The following is a 21430-nucleotide window of genomic DNA, read 5'->3' on the forward strand; positions in this document are numbered from 1 at the left end:
CCTAGGTGGTATGGGTCTATATTAGAATATCAAAGTTTCAAAACTTCGAATGTTCTAATATCGAACCCTATTCAGTGAAAGCTGAAAATATCGAACCAACAGAAAAACAATTTTTTTCCTAGGGAAAGAATTCCATTGTCCATTTCTGTTGCTTTGGTATTTTCAGTGCTGTGGTGGAAAGTTATGAGTCAGGTTCTGGTAAGTGTGCGATTGAGTGCGGGTTAGGGTGTGGGTTAGGTATGTGCGCGATAGTGTGGATGTGAGGGTTAGGGCGGGTTAGGTGAGTTAGGGTTAGGGCGCGGGTTAGGTATGTGTGAGATTGTGTGGACGTGAGGGTTATAGCTGGTTAGGTGAGTTAGGGTTAGGGCGCGGGTCAGGTAAGTGTGCGATTGTGTGGACGTGAGGGTTATAGCTGATTAGGTGAGTTAGGGTTAGGGCATGGGTGAGGTGAGTGTGTGATAGTGACGGACCTTAGGGTTAGGGTTTGGGTTAAGGTAAGTGGATAATTAGTGGTGTGTGTATAGTTTAGTGTAGGGTTAGGTGTAAGACTTTAGGTGTATATGTGTGGATTGCTGTTTGTTTGGTGTGCTTGTGTTGTGTGTATGTGTTTTGGAACAGTGAATTTTTTCCTTAGCAAAAAATTTGCTATTCTGTATGTTCAATGTTTTCAGCCTTTGCTGAATAGGGTTCGTTATTAGAACAATCAAAGTTTTGAAACTTCGATGTTCTAATTTAGACCCAGTGGTATTTATACTACTATGGGAAATTTGACCAGGGCATTAGGGAAACATGTCCTACTCTGTTTGACTGTTTTCGAGAGTTGCTGTGGGATCTTTTACATACAGATGAGCTACCAGCAGCTCAAGAAGATGAAGAATGACACACTCAGGAATGCAGTACCTCCTGAGGTTGCACTGCAGTGTCAGAAATCCATCTACCATTCTGTTGGAATAGAACCCAGAGCCTTCTGCACCAAAGCCGAGTGTGCTACCTGTTATGCTACTGACACTACTAACACAACTCTTTAACAAAAATGGTAATATAGCTTAATAATGTTAATGTCCCTTAACTGACTGAATAAATATATACCTTTGATATCATTAGTGTGCTCTTATTCCACTCTACCCCTTGGGTTTTACTATGATTCCACTTAACACGGTTGCCTACTTGCTTAAATCCACTCCCAGCTGTGCATTTTTTACCAAGAAAGCACAACATGCTGCACTTAGTAAAAGTGTTAAACATTTGTACAACTCTAAACAACTGACAGCTTCTAACTGCTTACATCAACCTTGTACCTATATGGGTGGGCCACTATCCTAACCATACATTTAACTGGATTATGCCCCATCTCCCTGAACATAAATTTGAGGGGCATTTAAAAGAGTGAGCTGCAAGTACCATGGGGTAGAACTGCTATGAGAATCCACTGCTCCATATAGAAGAGGCCTTTTTATTTATTTTTGATTCCCAGTATCCTCTGACCACTGAGCCTTCATTCCCTATTGGCTCATTCATTTATTCTACTTTATGGCATCAAAGGATGCTAGGTGAGGGAGGTAACAGCTGTGGATGATGTCTGTCATTTTTATGGCGCTAGGAGATTTTTCTTCTTCGTAATGTTCTCCCTGTTTGGGTTGGCAGGAAAAATGGACTGCCTGCTATGCTTGTTCCAACATGAATGCACACTTGCAAACACCTGCTATGCCTAGCTAGAATGAGATACATTCACTGATGTTCATTCTTCCACAGCCCATTTGCTGTGAAGAAGCTGATATATGTCATTTGACCCAAAGTTATTGCTACTACAGTGGGAGTAGGACCAAAATCTTCCCCAAGGATGGGCAAGCCAGCCTTAGCCACTTACTACTATCCATTCCCAACCAGTCTGCTCCCCCAGTGTCTAGGCTGCTAATTGAGGCAGGCAGTTTGCAGCATAACTGTAGCTCTAAGCCTTTATCTTACATAAAGGGGACATAGATCTGTGTCACAAAGCCAGCTCTGTTTATGAGGCATTATCCCTGCAGATATAACCTAAGACCTGACAATTTACTATTATATTTCAAAAGATGTTTTATCAGACCACTTGATTTACGAGCATATCTTTAACACTTGCTTCAATATGGCTGGCTGAATTTTCATAAGTAGCCTAACACTGATACTGTGAAGCACATATTTTAGTGGGAAGTCATTTTTTTTCATTATTAAATGGAATGACTGGGGCGGCTGCGGTGGTGCAGCGGTTAGCATTGCCACCTCACAGTAAGAGGTTCTCTGGTTCGATTCTTGGCTGGGGTGCCTTCTGTGTGGAGTCTGTATGTCTTCCCTGTGGTCACGTGGGTTTCCTCCGGGTGCTCCGGTTTCCTCCCACATCCCAAAGACATGCTGTAGGTGGATTGGACACTCTAAACTGGCCCTAGGAATGAGTGCGTGAGTGTGTGTGCCTTCTGTGGAATGTTGGGTGCTTGGCTGGCAATTCAACACCGTAAAACTCCACTGCCAATCATAAAACAAGCAAAAAGGCGAATGCTGACACCACACTATGTAGCTTGAGAAACTGAAAACAATGAAGCAAACTCGTGCAAACCAGCAGGACTAAATAAAAACACTTTTAATAACAGTTGAGCGCTTTCACCTGTTACAATACAGGCTTCCTCAGAACAAAAAAACATTCTGAATTACAGCCCTTAAATAGATGTTTTGGCTCCAAAAATTTTAAAGCAACATACTCCACTAAAACTTTCTGCATAAACAATAAACAAAAACATTCCAAAATGAATAGGTAACAGAAATAAACAATTATATTATAAATACATATGTATCCTATAAAATGAATACACAAATTCCTCTGAAATTCATATTTGTTAAAAACATATGTTTCTATAAAAACACTGACTCAACTTATTTATAAACAATTTGACACTAACGTATTTTATATAGCAGAGGTTTAATACACAGTGATTCATTCAAACCTGGGGGTGAGGCAGCATCAGTAAAAATTTGCCACCACATTTCTCTGTAAGACAACCAACTCTTATAGTCTCCCCCTGTAGGGTCTATTTGTATAAGGTCAATAATACTAAAAGTGAATTTGTGTTCAGAACCCTCTTGTTTTATGTGCTTATATAGAGCATTCTTCTCATCTCTCTTTCTAATAGAGTAAAAATGACCGCATATTCTTTTGTTCAGCTGTCTCTCGGTCTTCCCAATGTAGAAAGAGGGACAAGCTGAACATAATGCGATATATATGACAAGTTTAGTAGTACAATAACCTGCCTTGAATCTAATAGAGGTGTTGGTAGTGTTGCTTAACCTAGTGCCTTGACTGTTATTAATAGCAAAGCACCAGTTGTATCTACCACACTTCTGTGTAGGTTTAGAAGTGTTAGAAGTCAGAAACATCGTATTTTCTAACAACCTTTTCAAGTTCATACCCATTTTATTTACAAAGTGTAGTTTATCACCTAAAATGTTGGATATAGAAGCATCCGCCATAATAATAAACCAACTTTTATTAACCAATTGCCTCATCTTATAACTACAAGGACCATATTCGATTACACAAGCTTTGTTTAAATCACTACGACTAACTCTAGCAAGGGAAACATTATTACCTTGAGAATTCATTCCTAACAAAGGTGTGTACCTAGAACCCCAGCCTTGAATAACCTGCTTACTTACATTTTGCATCATACCAAGGTCATAACCTCTATCACTGAACATAGCCGTAATATACTCAACTTCAGCTATCATATCTATGTAATCTGAAGTCATTCTAACTGCTCTGATCAACTGTCCCTTATAGATGTTCCTTAAAAGACTTTTTGGGTGATTACTAGAATATTCAAGATAGTTGTTAGAAAAAGTGGGTTTCCTGTATATTCTAGATTTAAACCCAAAATTAGCCAGAGAGACAAGGGTGTCAAGGTATGCCAGACCATCATGACTGAATGCGTGTGTAAATTTCAGATAAGAATTACTGGTGTTAATGAATTCTATAAATTCAGTCAATGTCTCAGTGTCACCATCCCATAATATATATATATATCGTCAAGGTAGCGAGTGTAATATTTGATGTGAAGATAGAAGTCACTGGTGAACACTACAGACTCCTCCCAGTCGAGCATGACCATATTAGCAAAAATGGGAGCACACGCAGCACCCATAGCTACACCCTTAGTTTGTTTAAAAATCTCTCCTTCAAAAAAGATGAAATTGTTGTCCAATACCATACTCATCATATCTGTAATCAACCATATCTTATCCCAATCCAACCCTGCATATTTAGTAATACTACGATTAAATGCTTCTAACCCCTCACTTTTGGGGATGCAGGAGAAAAGGTCTATGACATCAATAGTTACATCTAACAAATCTTTTATATAAATGTGTAGGAAAATAAGCTAAAAATACCAAGAATCCTTGGCAAGATGAAATACCTTTTACACATGTTTCAAAGTATGGTCGATGACCACACCCAAAGGGAATGTTTTAGATCTGCTGCCAGAAACAATTGGTCTAAAAGGCGGGTCAGACACATTCTTATGAACTTTGGGGATGCCAACTAGCTTGGCTAACACAGGAAATTCCACTTTGACAAAGTTGTAAGTATCCAAACAAATTTGCCTGTCTATAAGAAAGTCCTCGAGGTGACAATCAATTTTTCTATAGGCTATATTAAGTTCATTAACAGATATGATCTCATAACTGTCAGTAGAATGTAAAATATCATGAAGTTTAGAGGTATATGTAAGTTGATCAAAAAGAACTAAACCCCCACCCTTGTCAGGTTTCATCACCCTTATTGATCTATTCTTCCTAAACATTTGTAGGGTGTCCTGTTCTTCTCTAGATAAATTATGTTCCATTCTCCTAAACTTATTTTTGTTGTTAAGCTCATAAATCTGCTTAACAATACATTTTTCAAATAAACCAATCGATGGATGGCATGGGGGTATAAAGGTACTTTTCTTTTTCAGGATTTTACAGTCATTATTAGAGCCAGTAACATTATTAATGGGATTATTAAACATTACTGCCAAGTTTAATTTCCTAGTATACAATTTAACTTGACAAATATTATCAACCACATCAAATTTAGTAGTTGGTATGTATTTCAAGCCCTTAGAAAGTAAATTAAAATAAGACATATCGAGCTCAACATCTGTATAGTTAAAAATGTTAAAGCTCTTGTACCTGTAAGTCACACCATCTGTGGAAGAAATCTCACAGTACTTTGTGGTGTTATGTACGTCAAGTTTAGTAGCAGTTTGCTGTGTAGTCTGCAAATCTACATTAGTAACAAACTCTAGATTCATATTATTTATATTGGCTATTGTTGATGATGGGGTTTCTTCCAATTCCCCCCCCCCCCATTTCCAATCCCTTCTTCTGTCTTGACCTCTGTCCTTGAAAAAATGGGAATTACTTTAAGCCTGAGAATTATAATCATAATCTGAGGGGACCTGCTGTCGATTGTGTAAATTGTCGATAGCTTTAAACTGTCCTTCTTTCCACCCATATATAGCCCCTCTCTCATACTGCTGAATATCCCTAGTAAGTTTAGAATTTTTCCTTTCTAGAGATTTTTTTATATTTAAATCAGCTGTAACAAATTGTTTATTATATAACCTTTCCCATTGTTCAAATAATAAATCACTTAAAATGTTTTCATTCAGTTTTTCTATTACATCCATTAGTCTAACTAATTTCTCATCATTACATTTAATTAACAGCTTCATGAACTCAATGCCACATTTATCAAAAAACAAGTTAAATTCTTTTTTTGTATTGTCATTCACATCTATGCCCATAGGAAATTTAAAAAATCTCAAGCCTTTAGGAATGACATTAATGTTCAAACACTTAGATAAATAAGCATTTTCTAACTTCAATGTATTAATATTATTCAGTTTTTTACCAAATAAATAAATCATGTCTTTAAGTGAACAGTTAGAAATAACAGGATCTTTACTTTTTCCACTAAAAGCATCATTATCTAAAAAACAATTAGTATTCATAAACATTTTAAATTTGTCAATTTTGTTAGAAGTTGAGTCAGTTTTTGAAAACAGCTCAGTACCTTTTCTTGCAGGTTCTCTGCCTGCTTGTGCATAAGTTTTATTAGGTAACTTCCTCTTAGGGATGGCCCCTGTCCGTTTACCATCTTCCTGTACATCCACTAAAGAGAAGTCAAATGTGTAGTCAAAAAAAACAATTCTACTACTGTTGTTTAATTCAACACTATTTTTAAGTTCATTATGTCCTTGCTCCAAAGGCAAATCAATACAGTTAGAGATTGTACGACCCACTCCCTGTCCATTAGGAATGCAAGTGGAGTTAAATGATAAAGGTGGGGAAACACAAGGTTCTCTCCCCACTACAGTACCTGAAACATTAGTTTTCTCTGCCCGGGCGTTTGAAGATGAAATCTCAGGAACTGCAGACACTAATTTGGCTTCCTGCTGCTGCCCAATGAAGTTTAAAAGCAAAGCAGTAAGCTTGCTCACTTCTGCTTTCAAGTCCCACACTTCTGTTTGTAGTTGCTGTAAAGAAGTCAGCTCAGTATTATTGGGTGTGGCACATCCAGCTTCTCCATCAGCTTCCATAGTAAAACACAACAAGATAATCCAAGCGTTATAAGTACACCATAAAACAAGCAAAAGGCGAACGCTGACACCACACTATGTAGCTTGAGAAACTGAAAACAATGAAGCAAACTCGTGCAAACCAGCAGGACTAAATAAAAATACTTTTAATAACAGTTGAGCGCTTTCACCTGTTACAATACAGGCTTCCTCAGAACAAAAAAAATTCTGAATTACAGCCCTTAAATAGATGTTTTGGCTCCAAAAATTTTAAAGCAACATACTCCACTAAAACTTTCTGCATAAACAATAAACAAAAACATTCCAAAATGAATAGGTAACAGAAATAAACAATTATATTATATTATAAAGTTTTAGTTTTTTTTTAGTTTTTATTTAGCCCTGCTGGTTTGCACGAGTTTGCTTCATTGTTTTCAGTTTCTCAAGCTACATAGTGTGGTGTCAGCGTTCGCTTTTTTGCTTGTTTTATGGTGTACTTATAACACTTGGATTATCTTGTTGTGTTTTACTAGGGAAGCACCACTGCCAATCATGAGGGACAGGTGATCCGCTGTGGCGACCCCTAACTGGGAAAAAAGCCGAAAGAAGAAGAAGAATTAAATGGAATTATTGCCTCTTCTCTGGTTTAGTTTTAAATTTCTTTTCAATGGTTTATGTCTTATTTTCTAACTCTGTTTTTTTTTCTCGAGCAGCATGTGTTTCCATCCTAGCTTCGAGTTATTTATTTATGTTTGTTTATTTAGTTAGTTAGTTAGTTATTCATTCACTCATTCATTCACTAATTCATTCAATCATTAATCCTCTGCAACTGATTCCGCATTGCATTTGGCTTATACCCCCTGTCTTTCACACTCACCCAGCTTTGGATTTTGAAAGGGCTCCTTTTGGGCACACCTGGATGTGACCATTTTATAGGTGAGCCACATGACTCCTTGAAAAGTTGTCCTTGCAGCATCTCAGTATTTAGCACTGTAGAATGGTTGATCCAATGTGGGGTTGTGAGCATGGTGCAGGGAGGCATCTTTCTTGTGGTGGCCAGTCACCTTCCCTAGCTGTAGGAGTGGCTACTGCTATCACAACAGGATATCATCGGCACACCATTTTATTTTACAAGATATCCTGTAAGGTTCCAGGTCTCCACTAGAGGTTATGTAGGTATCAGGTTCCCCATCCCTCCCACCAAGTTAGGAGAGTTGGCCATTGGCCACTGCATTAATTCCCCCAGGCCAGCCCTGTCAGCAGCCTGTGCCCATTCTTGGAACTCAGCATGCCAGAGGTGTAGACATTCTGATTGTGATATGAGTACACTGACTGTATATGGAAATTGGTTATCCCAGCCCTGAGTTTACTGGCTTATAGGGACTTGTAAAAATGTTGTTGCTCTGTCTATTGGTTTGCCTTGTATGAGTATACTATTTGTTATGATCCTTAGTTAGTTGCACTCTTTATTTTCAGTGTATCCTTTAAGTGAACTGATTCAACAAAATTATGTGATTGTATTCACTTCTGCCTCTACATTTAGTGCATTTCTCTTTTGTTGTCTGATAGAGCTACAGCTTTGTATACTGCTGTATTTCACAATTTTCCAAGTTCATTTGGAACACTGCTATTACAAAATATCCAGACTTGGTAACATCATGATTGCTGTTTTTCAGCATTAGATGTTGGCTAAAGAGAACCCATGTTTTACTTGTCTGCACTGGAAATTTAATGTACTCTAATTGTTTTGTGTTTTCCTTAATTTGACCTTGCTCTGTAGGAACTACACTGGACTTTCTCTGAAACATATTTATACAGATTTTAGTACTTTTTCTTTTTTTTTTAGATTTTAGTGCTTTTGAGATTTGTGGTTATTGTTAGCTTACTGCCCCCTCTTTCTGTCTCCATGGTTGCCTGCACTGATTTTTACCTTGTGGTTAAGGGAGTAAGAATTTTTCACCTTGAAGAAGAGGCTCATTTTGGAAATGACATCTGTTAAATTGTTTTATACACACCGTACTGATGTTAACGTGTTAAATAACTGCTTTTCTATGGGTGTTATGACCGCTCTTTTCCAGTGAATGTGACTAAATCTAGATATTAGTTCTTGCACAATTCCTTTGATTGCAAATGGATAACCCATATGTCTAATTTTGCCAGCTTGCCAGAGTTAACTAGTTTGACTAGCTGAAATGTGATGCACTACTTGCCAAGCTCCTTCTCTCACAGTCCCACTTTCTGTTCATATATTTATATAATTATTTGCATAAGCATTTTGATTCAGTTCTGCTTTTGATTATCACCGTGTTACTGAACTACCATTAACTAACTAAATACTGTTTTAAATTATGTTTCTAGAACTGTATTTTAATGCTGGGTAATGCTGGGTATTACTCGAGTGTTATTCCTTTATAATTATTAGTTTTACACCATGGGCCAGAGGATAATATATTACTCCTGCTAGTGCTACACCTGATATTTTTTTAGTCCTGCAGCAAGAATCACATTGTGAAGCAGCATACAGGAGGGCACCAAAGGTGATTTATCATGAGGAATTTTACTATTTTTTTATTTTGGTGTCCACATGCAGACTGGGGTGAAACACAGTGCACACACTCAGTTTCTGTTCTGCACCACAGAAACAAAGTACCAGATGCTATATCAGACAAACATGGCCTGGACATTCCTTTGATGGCACTTTGCTCATGCAAATGGTCCACTTGCAAGAAAAACAATATTATCTGGACTTGCTGTGTTGTTCTGACCTCATTTATTAGGTTCCTTACTTCATGAATGCAGTGTTCCAGGTTGTCCATAATTCAGGGCAAAAGGGTAGAAAATGTCAGGGGTAAAGCAGCAATATGTTGCTGGCCTTTGCTACATCTGCCCAAGGTAAAGGCTGCGGCTACCAACTCCTTTCAGTCAACCATGGGAACAGCAGCAGCAAAATGTGGGTTTTTCTTCATGCACCAGCTACTAGTTAGTTTGTAGATATTCCCTCAAGGATTTCACAGACTTCTTAGTCAACTTGGTACCCAAACTGTTTAGTATTGAGTGACTCCAATATCTGACTGGATAATGAGTTCATAGCTCTAGCTAAATAACTACTCTGTATTATGGTGGTTTTGCACTTTACTCAGGTGTTTTCTTCTTTTGCCAGTTATTTTGGACATCCTCTTGACTTGATGTTCCAATTTGGTATAGTCATTTCTGGCTTAGTGATTAATTGTTTGCCTTGGTCAAAACAGCACTTTGTTTGTTTCACAATTGTTTTACCTTCACCTGGTTCTGAACTGGTGTAATACAAGAATCTGAATGCTCTAATTAGTTTACTCCTTTCGTTAGTGGTTCCTCTTGGTGTCCAGTGCAGGTGGCCCATATCAACCCATATCAGATGTTGCCAGCCTGTAATATGGCCATAATACCAACACCAGGTTTCCACAATGTTTCCACAAAAACACTTAAACACCAAAACAGTTCAATCCATCCAGAGACCATGATTATAAAACTCGAGTCGACCAGCAATAAAGTGTATGTTCCACATTTAATAAAAATTAATAATCAACATCAGATTTACTTGCCCCACTCTTGTATGTCCTATCTAATTGATCTTTTTATGAGCCCTATATGATGCTGATCCCCTTGTGCTTGGGAGACTGGGATGGAGGCTTGTGCAAAATGGAGCTATACTGCCTTTTGGATGCCACACATAGACTTGAAGAGCAGTATGCTGCTAACCAAGTGAAGACCTTTCACAAAAAGGTGGTGTTTCTGACTAAATAAAAGTAGATATAAAAAAGATTGACACATCTGAAACACATGAGCTATATTCTAATGTCAGAGGAAATGAAGCCTCATACAGAAAAGGTCAAAAGAATTCTGCAAATGCCAAAGACACAAGACAAGAAAGCATTACACAGCCATCTAGGAAAGGTTCAGTTTCTTGAAAAGTTTATACCTAATATTTCTAGGAGAGCTGTCACAGCAAGATGTAACCTGGGAATGAAGATATGAAGAAGAAAATCATACAAAACAAGTATATCCATCCAACACAGCAGAAATTTCACTAGAACTCAGGTTTATTAAAACAACTATTAAAACTACAGAAAAACAATAAAACAATAAAAAGATGAGCGCTTTCATGCCTATCACTGGCATTTGCTCAGATCTAATACACATAAATTAAAACATTCCTTAAGTATTCACTTTTAAATCTGGACTAGGTAAGGCTCTAGATCTCAGCACAGATCTTAAAGGTCAGAACCATTTAAACCTTTCCCACAGGGAGCATGCAGTTCTAAAATCCATTTAGTCTCTACATATTCAGTCTTAGTCTTAATGTCACCTCTTCTACTACTACTCTTAATCAACCATAGTACTAGAAACATAAATCTATGGGTAGAATTAGTAACTACAACATGCCTAGCAAGGAACAGGAACATGTTTTTAAATCATACTAAACGTGTTACAGATACACCAACATCAGGATAATTGGTGCAAACAAACCAATTATGCTGTAGACTAATGACAAAATAGTCTGGGAGCTGTGATCTTACAAGAGAACCTATTTTTATAGATCAGTATGGTTTACATATGCATAAAACAGATATATAAAAGGAATTCTAAAAATGAAAGAGAGTATGGATGTGAAAATTTCCATGCCAATGCCTATGGTAAAGACATTCAGGTGGAAACAGACAAAAAATATTCAGGAAGTCTTTGTACAAGACACCTCTAGGATTGCAAAGGGTATTACTTGAGCTACAGAAGTTTAATCTAAAACTACAAAAAAAACAGACAAGAAACTACACATAGTAGATACATTGAATATAGCCTAATTACCAATGATGTACAAACAGTTATGGAAAGAAGAATTAAGAGATTATTTTCGGTAATACTGCAGTAACCAGTGACAGAAGAGTAATAAAATAATTCCCACCATGTCCTGGTGTTAATATAGAAATGCAGTTACTCAGAAGTGCAACAACGGAAGCAAAGAAGCTTTAACCAAAATAATCATTAGGGAAAGAAAATTTGTCTTATTTCTCTTTCAAGAAAGAACTGCATCTAAGGCTTAAGGTATAAGGTTGACCAAATAATGGTTGCCAATCAAATGAAAAGACAAATGCTTGAGAAAATATGAATCACATCTGGGAACAATAAAGTACAGAGAAAGAGCATGAGATGTAATGCATTAGCCAGGAATTCTAACTCAGAGCAAGAAGCACAAAGTTTTACCATCTGCAGGGAATGCCATAACAATAATTAAAAATGCTGGTATAGCCAGATCATCTGTGGAGCTGAGTGTGAAGCCATATATGTAGATTATTATCCCAAATTCCCCATAATAATAATCAGATTGACAGGTACTGCAAATGCAGGTGCATACCTCCCAACCATACCGAATTACTCAGTTTTTACCGAGTTTTGGGGTCCAAATAATTGGGTGCCATGATTCCCGAGTGGCACCCCTTCATTTCCGACTTTTTCCCAGCATTTTTTTTAATTTTTAAAATATTTTCCCTGTTTTAGCTGATGTCATCACGTGCCCGATGACATCAGCTCTGGCGGGGCTAGCAGCCTGTCGGAATTGAGCTCAGCACATATTTCCGGCTGTCTCACTTTGAATTGGATGTGAGCGGGAAACTATATGGCTTCTGGACTGGTATCTATTTGTGAGCAGGTTACATGTGGAAAGTCCTTGCAGTTGCATCTATTTGCAAGCGGGTTACATCTTACGGAAAGAAGTCCTCGCAAGTGGTCTGTGAAACGAACAGACTGGCTTTATTCCCTTTTTATTTGGCTGCTGGTCCAGGATGAAATGAAACAGAGTCCTTTTTAGAACAGAGTCAGACTCTGCTTAGGCTACACTTGCAAGCGGGACGTCCAGGGTGACACGAACAGATGAAGTAGGTAGGAACAGTTTTGTGTGTGTGTGTGTGTGTGTGTGTGTGTGTGTGTGTGTGTGTGTGTGTGTGTGTGTGTGTGTGGGTGTGTGAAGAACTGTCTCACAACTCATAGCTATCGGCGTACCAGTCAGTCTGCACTTCCATGCTCACATCCTTTGTCACTTAACATAAGAGTTAGAGAGCATGATGTTTGCTTTACCTTTTCTGCATAGAAGGTTTTAACTTAATGGTATATATTGACTATTGATGAGAGTGAGAATTACATGAGCGTTTCACCATCCGGTAAACATTGTGGAATTGGGCTTAACTTCTTTATCAAGGACTATGCTGGGGGAAAAGCACATTATTAAGTATAACAGTTAGATCTTTTGGCAACAGTGGAAAGCGCAGGAGTAAATGCCAGTGAACATATTTACATAGTGTCATTTTTAGCAACAACACATTTTAATGTTGACTTCTCCTAAGGGTTGTAGATGGAAGCATGGCTCATTTTTAGACTCCCCACCCCGACATCGTAAACTTACTAATCTGGAAAGTCCAACGTCCTTTAGTACCAGGGGATTTTCTATGTATGCATTTGTAAACAGAAGTCAGTGTAGTGCATGGTCGTTTATTTCTGCACAGCATCTGTTATGGTGTATTTGCTTAACAGTGTGTTGCTGAGTAGCAAAAATGCATCACTGGGTGTAAGTTGGTATCTTGCGTTTAGTAGCTGGTTACCATTTTTACACACCTTCCCAGTCTTCATTTGCTTATTTTGTTGAGTAGCTTTATTTGATCACTGGTTCTTCCACACTTTCTGTAAACTATTTCCACAAACTGCCCTGCGCATTCATAAAGCGGCCTAGCTGTTTCACATAGGGACATTCGGGGGAGGGGGGTAGGGTGCATACTTCTCAATTGTCCAGAAATGTGCAGAATAATCAGATTTGTGCTTCATATTTTGGGCTCAATAATCGAAAATGTATGTGTGTGTTCTATAACAACTCATTGAGGATAGCAGTCTAAAAATAATGGCAGTCATTTGAGTTTCAAATTGTACATCTTTTAGAAAAAAGTCATACAAACTAAAACCTGTTCTAGAAATCTTTGGTTTATAAAAATGATAATTAAAACCCATTTCTGTTTTTTTTATCTTGCACTGAGATGGGCAAAACTGCAGAGGTACACAGCTGTATTTCACCTCTCTATACTAGTTTTTATGTTTTACCAAGTTTGTTTGTCTTGGTGATGTCATGAAGGTGGTAGGTAACCTTTCTTATCAGCAGAACTGAGTCTGCCCATGTTGGAAATCTTGCACTACTCTACTTTGCACTAATTTTTAAGTAGATGGACTTTATTTTGAAGTCCAGCAGCAGTTTTTGAACCTTTGAGCTTAGCAACATCACAAAACATGTTTGTTGATTAGCTGTTCTTGACTGGATAATCGTTTTGTTTTGTCAGAAAGGGCAGTGGACTGAATTGCATCAACCTGATCATGAGAATATAATCAGATTATGTCCTTGTAGTTACTTTGTGGTACACTATAACACATATGATTAATCGAAGTGGTATGACTGCATTCATTCATTCGTTCTATGATCAACCTGTTAAACTTTTTCATGTTTGGGAGTCTAGAGTCTGTCCCAAGTTCAGCCCAAAGGTAATCTTTATCCACCACTGGTCAGATGCATTTTCTTTGGATGTGGTGTGGGTTTCAATGTTGTTTCAATGAACGTGAGTTTCAAGGGCAGAGAAGTTTTAATGCCAAGTCTGTTTTCATTGAGACAGTGTTGCTTTGATTGGTAGCTTTGTTTAGCAGATGTCTATAAGTGTTTGTGCATTGTGCTAAAATGTAAAAAATAGCCTAGAAAAGCTCACCCAGATTCTGCTACACTTTGTTGTGAAGGAAAGGTTAGTTTGCTTTTTATTTGTTGTATTTTGTATTACTTTATTGCCTTTTTATATTTTGAATACTGTGATTTGTTTTCTTTACCTTGTGTTTTACTTGTATTCTGCTTTTAACTGTATATTAAAACTTCAAAAGAGACCACAGCTCTGTCTCTTGTGAGTCAGGCAGAAATTAGCACTGATCAATTAAGGACTCATACATAAGATAGAAGAGGTCACTTACGGTTAATCATTTGTGAACTGAGGGGGTGGAGCTAGGAACTAAACCTTCTATTTAAGGGGTAAAATAAAACATTTCAGAGCTTTACTAGAAAGGCTCACCCAGACTCTGCTATAATTTGCTGTGAAGGAAAGGTTAGTTTGCTTTTTATTTGTTGTATTTTGTATTACTTTATTGCCTTTTTATATTTTGAATACTGTGATTTGTTTTCTTTACCTTGTGTTGTACTTGTATTTTGCTTTTAACTGCATATTAAAACTTAAAAAGAGACCACAGCTCTGTCTCTTGTGAGTCAGGCAGAAATTAGAACTGATCAATTAAGGACTCATACATAAGATAGAAGAGATCACTTAAGGTTAATCATTTGTGAACTGAGGGGGTGGAGCTAGGAACTAAACCTTCTATTTAAGGGGTAAAATAAAACATTTCAGAGCTTTACTAGAAAGGGTCACCCAGACTCTGCTATAATTTGCTGTGAAGGAAAGGTTAGTTTGCTTTTTATTTGTTGTATTTTGTATTACTTTCTTGCCTTTTTATATTTTTAATTATGTGATTTGTTTTCTTTACCTTGTGTTTTACTTGTATTTTGCTTTTAACTGCATATTAAAACTTCAAAAGAGACCACAGTTCTGTCTCTTGTGAGTCAGGCAGACATTTTCCCCACCCTCCCACCCACTTACTAGAATGCTCTTAAATACCACTGTCTTTCTAGCTGCCTGCCTCTCATGTTAATTTGACCATATATCTCATTTCATCTCTGCTTTCACTGGCTTGTGTGAGTAAGCACAAAATTATTATTTTGTGAAATCACTTCCCTTCAACTATTTAAATTTATTGGCCATCCTACTGTATTCCATAGTACCAGAATACAAAAGTGACCAGTCCCTTTCAATCTATCTTGCTATTTTAAAAATGGTGACTCTCCACTAAAACTTAACTTTTTAGACAGGTAAAACTTAAGTTACCTACTTTCACATCTAACTTATCTAGTGCACACTGCAGTGTTTAGGATAAACCATTTTTTTAATCTTATCTTTAAGCATCCCTGTGACTAGCACTTGCTCTAATACCTGCTGGAAAGAACTAGGAAGCCTTAAACTGATACAAGCACTCAACTTTCCTTGTTAATAAGGAGAAATTACTCATAGGCACTAAACATCCTATAACTGCAAAGTACCTTGCTAAGGCAAGGGAAAACAGCTCCTGTACTTTACAAAAAAAGCACCAAATCAGGCATGTCCAAGGGTCAGCTTCTGGTTATTTCTCCTGTCCACCTGGTGAATCTGAGCATACTGGGGCAATGCAGCAATTGCCTCATGTACACAGATAACCCTCTCCTCCTACCACCCAACTCTATAACCTGTGAGAGATGCACTTACATAGCCAAACTGAAAGCAAAGCTCTCTCCACCCAAGATTGTGCTAGATAGTCAAGAGGAGAAGGTTAACACCTGCACTACACCTCAAGCAACACATAGCCCTTCTAAACCCACACCACCAACACCCACACATAGCAACATTAAATCCACATATGCAGAGGCCCTTAACTGTAACCTGCCCAAGCAACAAGGACCTCTGAAGCTGAAATGCAAACACCAATCACAAACAATAGCTCACAACACCAGTGTGCCACCCAGCAGCAGCCCCTAAGGCAAGACAACGTACCTAACACTTTAGTCATAGGTGACTCTATAGCCAGGCACACTGATGTCCCACTCACCAGGCTGAACAAGGAGAAAATTATAGTCAGCTGCCTGTCGGGTGCCAGGATCCACCACATAATGCATGCACTAAAGGCACTCCACAACAAGTACAAATATGACTCTATCATTGTCCATGTTGGAGTGAATGACTTGAGATGTACCTCCCTGGACTACATGAAAAGAGACATGGAAGAGCTCTCAGATCATGTGGCCCAGGCAGGTATGACCCTAGCCCTGAGTAGCATCCTGCCTTTGCCCAGAATGAAACCACAATATAAGGACAAAATGACTGACTTCAACAATTGGCTAAGCTTCTGGTGTCATTCAAAGGGGATCCAGTATCTGTCTGCCTGGGATGACATGATCGACAGACCACGATACTTTGCCAGGGATGGTCTGCACCTGTCGCCTCTGGGATTCAGGTTACTGGCTAAGGCTCTTGCCACCCCTATAGTGCCATTTTTAGGCAAAGTTCAAAGGACAAAACCACCACTGTAGCAGGTACAAACATGCAAATTCTGAAGGTAGTGTTACTCAATGCTAGAAGTCTAAACCTCAAAATGCACTCTCTCAAAGCACTCCTAAAAATGGAGAACATCGATATCTATGCAGTAACTGAGACCTGGTTCAAGGCTCCAGAGAGCACCCCTGCAATACCAGGCTAGAACTCTTACCACCCTTTTTGGCCACCAAACCGGGACTGAAACATTAAAGGTGGAGGAGTGCCCATATTCACCAAGGATATTCACATCACCAGGCTAGTTGCCCAACCATAATGCATCTGAAATTCTCCAGGTGCAACTAAGACTAGGTAAGACTGCAATCCAAATTGTAGCTTGCTACAGATCCCCCACCATGCCCCAAGATTCTCACTACACCTTTCTAAACATACTGGAAAATATTAAGATACAACCAAACGCCCTAATACTGGGTGATTTCAACTACACTGCCATTAACTGGGAAAACTACTCCTGTACCAACACCTTTGCCTAACGGTTTTTGGAATTCATAGATTACAATGCCCTGGATCAACTAATCCATAGTCCCACCAGGGGCTCCAATATCCTAGACCTGGTCATTACCAACATGGGAAATCGATGCTCCACACCTATGGTCACCCCCTCGTTGGTCAGGTCTGACCATACGCTTATCACCCTTAACATCTACATCCCATCCCCACCCCCATTAAGGAAACCTCCATAAAAAACTTCTCCAAAGCCAACTTCATGCTACTCAAGTCAGAAGTGACAAACTTCATGACAGCCATACAGACGAGAACTGAAAGTTCGACTGCTGAACCCTACACTAAGGCACTGTACGAGCACATCCACTCATGCATGAATTGCGCCATCCCAAATAGAACCAAGATGCTCTCCTCCAAAAAAAGGAAGCCAATCTGGTGGCCCCTGCCATAAACAAACTTTACAACAAAAGGAAGAAACTGTTGCAGAAAAGAAGAAAATCCCAAGATGCAAAAAAATCCCTTACCAGACTCAGTAAGAAGCTGAGATCCCTCATAAAATCCTCCAAAGCTAGTTACGAAAATAAAATTGCTAAAGATTCCAAAGACAACCACAAGGCATTCTATAATTATGTCAATAATCTAAATGGCAATGCTCAGATCTGCTCTGTGCTACAGGAGAATGGTTTAAATATATTGATCCCAAGGATATGGCCAATATACTGCCAGATCAATTCAGTGCCAACTTCACCCCCCTCTCACCCCCTAAACCCATCTCAATACTGGAAGATTGCCAAATTCTGGTAATAACGGCCACACAGGTAAAAAAATGCACTCTCCAAAGTTAAGAATACAGCATTCATGGGACCAGATGACATCCTGGGCTGTGTACTACATGAACTACAAAATGAACTGGCACCTCACCTAAGTGTCATGTTTAATCATAGCCTCACCTCAGGCTTCATGCCCACTGAGTGGCGCACAGCTACAGTTATCCCACTCCACAATGGGGGATCCACCTTGGATCCTGGGAACTACTGCCCCATCAGTCTGATGAGCCTGATCTGCAAGGCCATGGAATGTATTATCATGGAACTTATAAACAAAGACATTGGCAACCTTGAAACACTGGACCCCACCCAGTTTGGGTTCGGGAAGGGCTGATCTTGTCTCCTGAACCTGACTGACTTCTTCGAATCAGTCTCAAGAACCGTGGACAAGGGTAAGGTGGTCCACACAGCCTATCTGGACCTCACCAAGACCTTTGACACCATCCCCCACTCTGGAATCATAGATAGACTTACTAAGCTGGGCATTAATCCCTAGGTCACTTGATGGGTTGCCAACTGGCTTACTGACAGAACCCACACTGTAAAAGTAGTCGACTCCAAATCCAGTTCCAGAGAAGTGACACGTGGAGTACCTCAGGGTTCAGTCCTGGGACTGCTCTTGTTTGGCATCTACTTCTCTGAAGTACAGGCCAACACTAAGGGACTCTGACTAACAAAGTTCGCAGATGACTGCAAACTGGGAGCCATTATTGAATCCCCAAATGATGTGGATACTCTACAAAAGGGCCTTACAAAAACAGATGCTTGGAGCCAGAGCCATAGGCTCAAGCTCAATGCCAAGAAATGTATAGCTATCCCCTTTGGGAAAAAACATGTACCCATGAATTACTACATAGGTGGCAGTATACTAAACACCGAAAGTGTGATAAGAGACTTAGGGACACAGGTGGACAGTGGTCTCACCTTCAATAACCACATCACCACAACAATCAGGAAATCCTTCTATGTGGCACACCTCATCACTAAGGGCTTTTCAACCAGAAAAAAGGAGGTCATTGTCCCACTGTACTCATCCCTTATTAGACCTATTATAGAATATAATGCCTCGTTTGATATGTACCTCTCAAGATATCTGCAACAACTGGAAAGGCCACAGAAATACCTCACTAAAAGAATCACAGTCCTAAAGCAGATGCTGTCCGGTGACCGCCTTAAAAAACTCCAGCTATACTCTGTTGCATATCGTCTACTCAGAGGCAATCTCTGCTTAACATACAAGGACATGTCAAACCCAGAGCTGTTGGACATACTACACTTAAAGAAATCCCAATCCCTCAGAGCCACACGCTCCAGAGATCTAAACCTTGTCATCACACTAAACAAAACATGCTGGAGGGATAGGTTCCTGACCCAGACACTCCCCAGACTCTGGAATAGACTGCTCATACATGTCAAGCAGAGTGCCTCTTTGGTCCTCTTCAAAAGGAACCTTGATGATTGGGTGGGAGAAAGGAAATTCACCCCGGGGATCACGTCAGTCGCCCTGCTAGACAGAGGTCCAGGGAAGTAAATAGTGTGGGAAGAAATAGCCAGGGAATTGTTATGGCTAGACTTGTATAGGCCATAGGGCCAATAGCCTAGTACCAACCTATGAACCTATAAAATCCAAATCATTGTAGAAGTAAAGCAGTATGCACACATTAGTATTTATGGTAAATGGGGCAAAACAGACAGGTAGTGGGACATTGGAATAGCTGCAGGGGGACTCTAGTGCCATAGTTTAGTTGTCTGTTCTTCCGTTTGCATTTGAAAGTTGGTATCCCACAATTCCATTGGAGTGGGCAGGGTTATGTAATTATGTATACAAATTGTATGTTAATCAGCGTACAGTTTTGTACCTATTTTTCATCGACCTTGTCCAGATTTCGATGTTTCCAGGTTGAGAGGTATGTGCAGGTGTTATTATGATATTAAAGTCTATACTTCAGAGAGAGAATCTGATGATGTTATATGTGATAGTGGACCTTTTTTCAGGTTCACTTTCTTGAAAGGTTTGTACCTAGTATTTCTGAGATAACTATCTTTCTAAGAGCGCTGTCAGATCAAGGTGTAGCCTGAAGATCTGTGAATAGGTGGAACTAAACGTCAGTCTACTTAACACCGAATGTGTGATAAGAGACCTTGGGAGCCAGGCGGACAGTAGTCTCTCCTTTGATAATCACATCACCACAGTAGTCAGGAAATCCTTCTATGTGGCACACCTCATCACAAAAGGGTTCTCATCCAGGAAAAAAGAGGTCATTGTTCCCCTCTACTCGGCACTCATTAGACCCATTACAGAGTATGACGCCCCTTTTGGAGTGTACCTCACAAGACATCTGCAGCAGCTGGAAAGGCCACAGAAGTACCTCACAAAGAGGATTACTGGCCTCAAACAGATGCCCTACACTGACCGTCTCAAAAAAAAAAGAAATTATGTACTTACCATAACGTTCCATGTGAGTTGTTCCTCTCGCCTTCATTCTTACTGATGGGTTCGGATCTGATCCCTCGGCTCCGAGTCGGCCTACTATAAAGCTCGAGGTTTTCAAGTAGCTCAAGGCCAAGTCCCTATCCTATGATACACCTAGAGTTACCTCAGATCTTGTTTGCTGCATATAATAATACCATATGTCATTCTATGCCTCCATAACAGAAAGTATAGAAGGGTTGAGTGACCAGGAAGGATCTAGCTTCTCGGTCTTCTAAAAGCCCAGGAGGGGGTAGGAGGGAGGGACGTAAGAATGAAGGCGAGATGAACAACTCACATGGAATGGTATGGTAAGTACATAACTTCTTTATGTGAAGTTGTTCTATGTCGCTGTTCATTCTTACTGACGGGTAGCATCCCAAGCACCATCTATCTCAGGTGGCTCATGGGAGTATATTTTTCAGGACAGTGGATCCAAAGGAGGCCCTGTCCCTGGAGGCCCTGTCAACTTTGTAATGAGTGATAAAGGTATGAGGTCTTGTCCAAGTGGCGGCTGCACAAATGTTATTAATAGGAAGTCTAGCTGAAAAAGCAGAGGATGTAGAAACTGCTCTAGTTGAGTGAACTTTAATTTTATGTTGCAAAGGCATATTGGCAGCTGAATAAGCAAATGTGATACAATCAGATAACCATTTAGACAGAGTTGTTTTAGCCACTGGCATACCTTTCCTGGCGTCTGAAAAGGAAACAAAAAGATGTTCCGATTTCCTAAAATCTTTTGTTCTAAATAAAATCTGAGCTGTCTGTGAACATCAAGTTTGTGCAACATGTATTCTAGATTGTTGGAATGACTGGGAAAGAAAACTGGCAAATCAATAATTTGGTTAAAATTAGTTTCAG

General features: G+C 39.3%; 1 protein-coding gene across 1 annotated transcript in view; it reads right to left on the minus strand.

The window, feature by feature from the left end:
• Positions 1-8158: 8158 nt before the first annotated feature.
• The window catches only part of LOC122810605 (uncharacterized protein K02A2.6-like), a 98703-nt gene continuing 85431 nt past the window's right edge, over positions 8159-21430 (minus strand). Inside the window, 1 exon segment of the mRNA XM_044082181.1 lies at positions 8159-8386. Coding sequence (XP_043938116.1) covers positions 8159-8386 — 228 coding nt within the window.

Source organism: Protopterus annectens, chromosome 9.part0 (genome assembly GCF_019279795.1).
Source record: "Protopterus annectens isolate FY-2018-M chromosome 9.part0, PAN1.0, whole genome shotgun sequence".
In the NCBI taxonomy this organism is placed as follows: Eukaryota; Metazoa; Chordata; order Ceratodontiformes; family Protopteridae; genus Protopterus; species Protopterus annectens.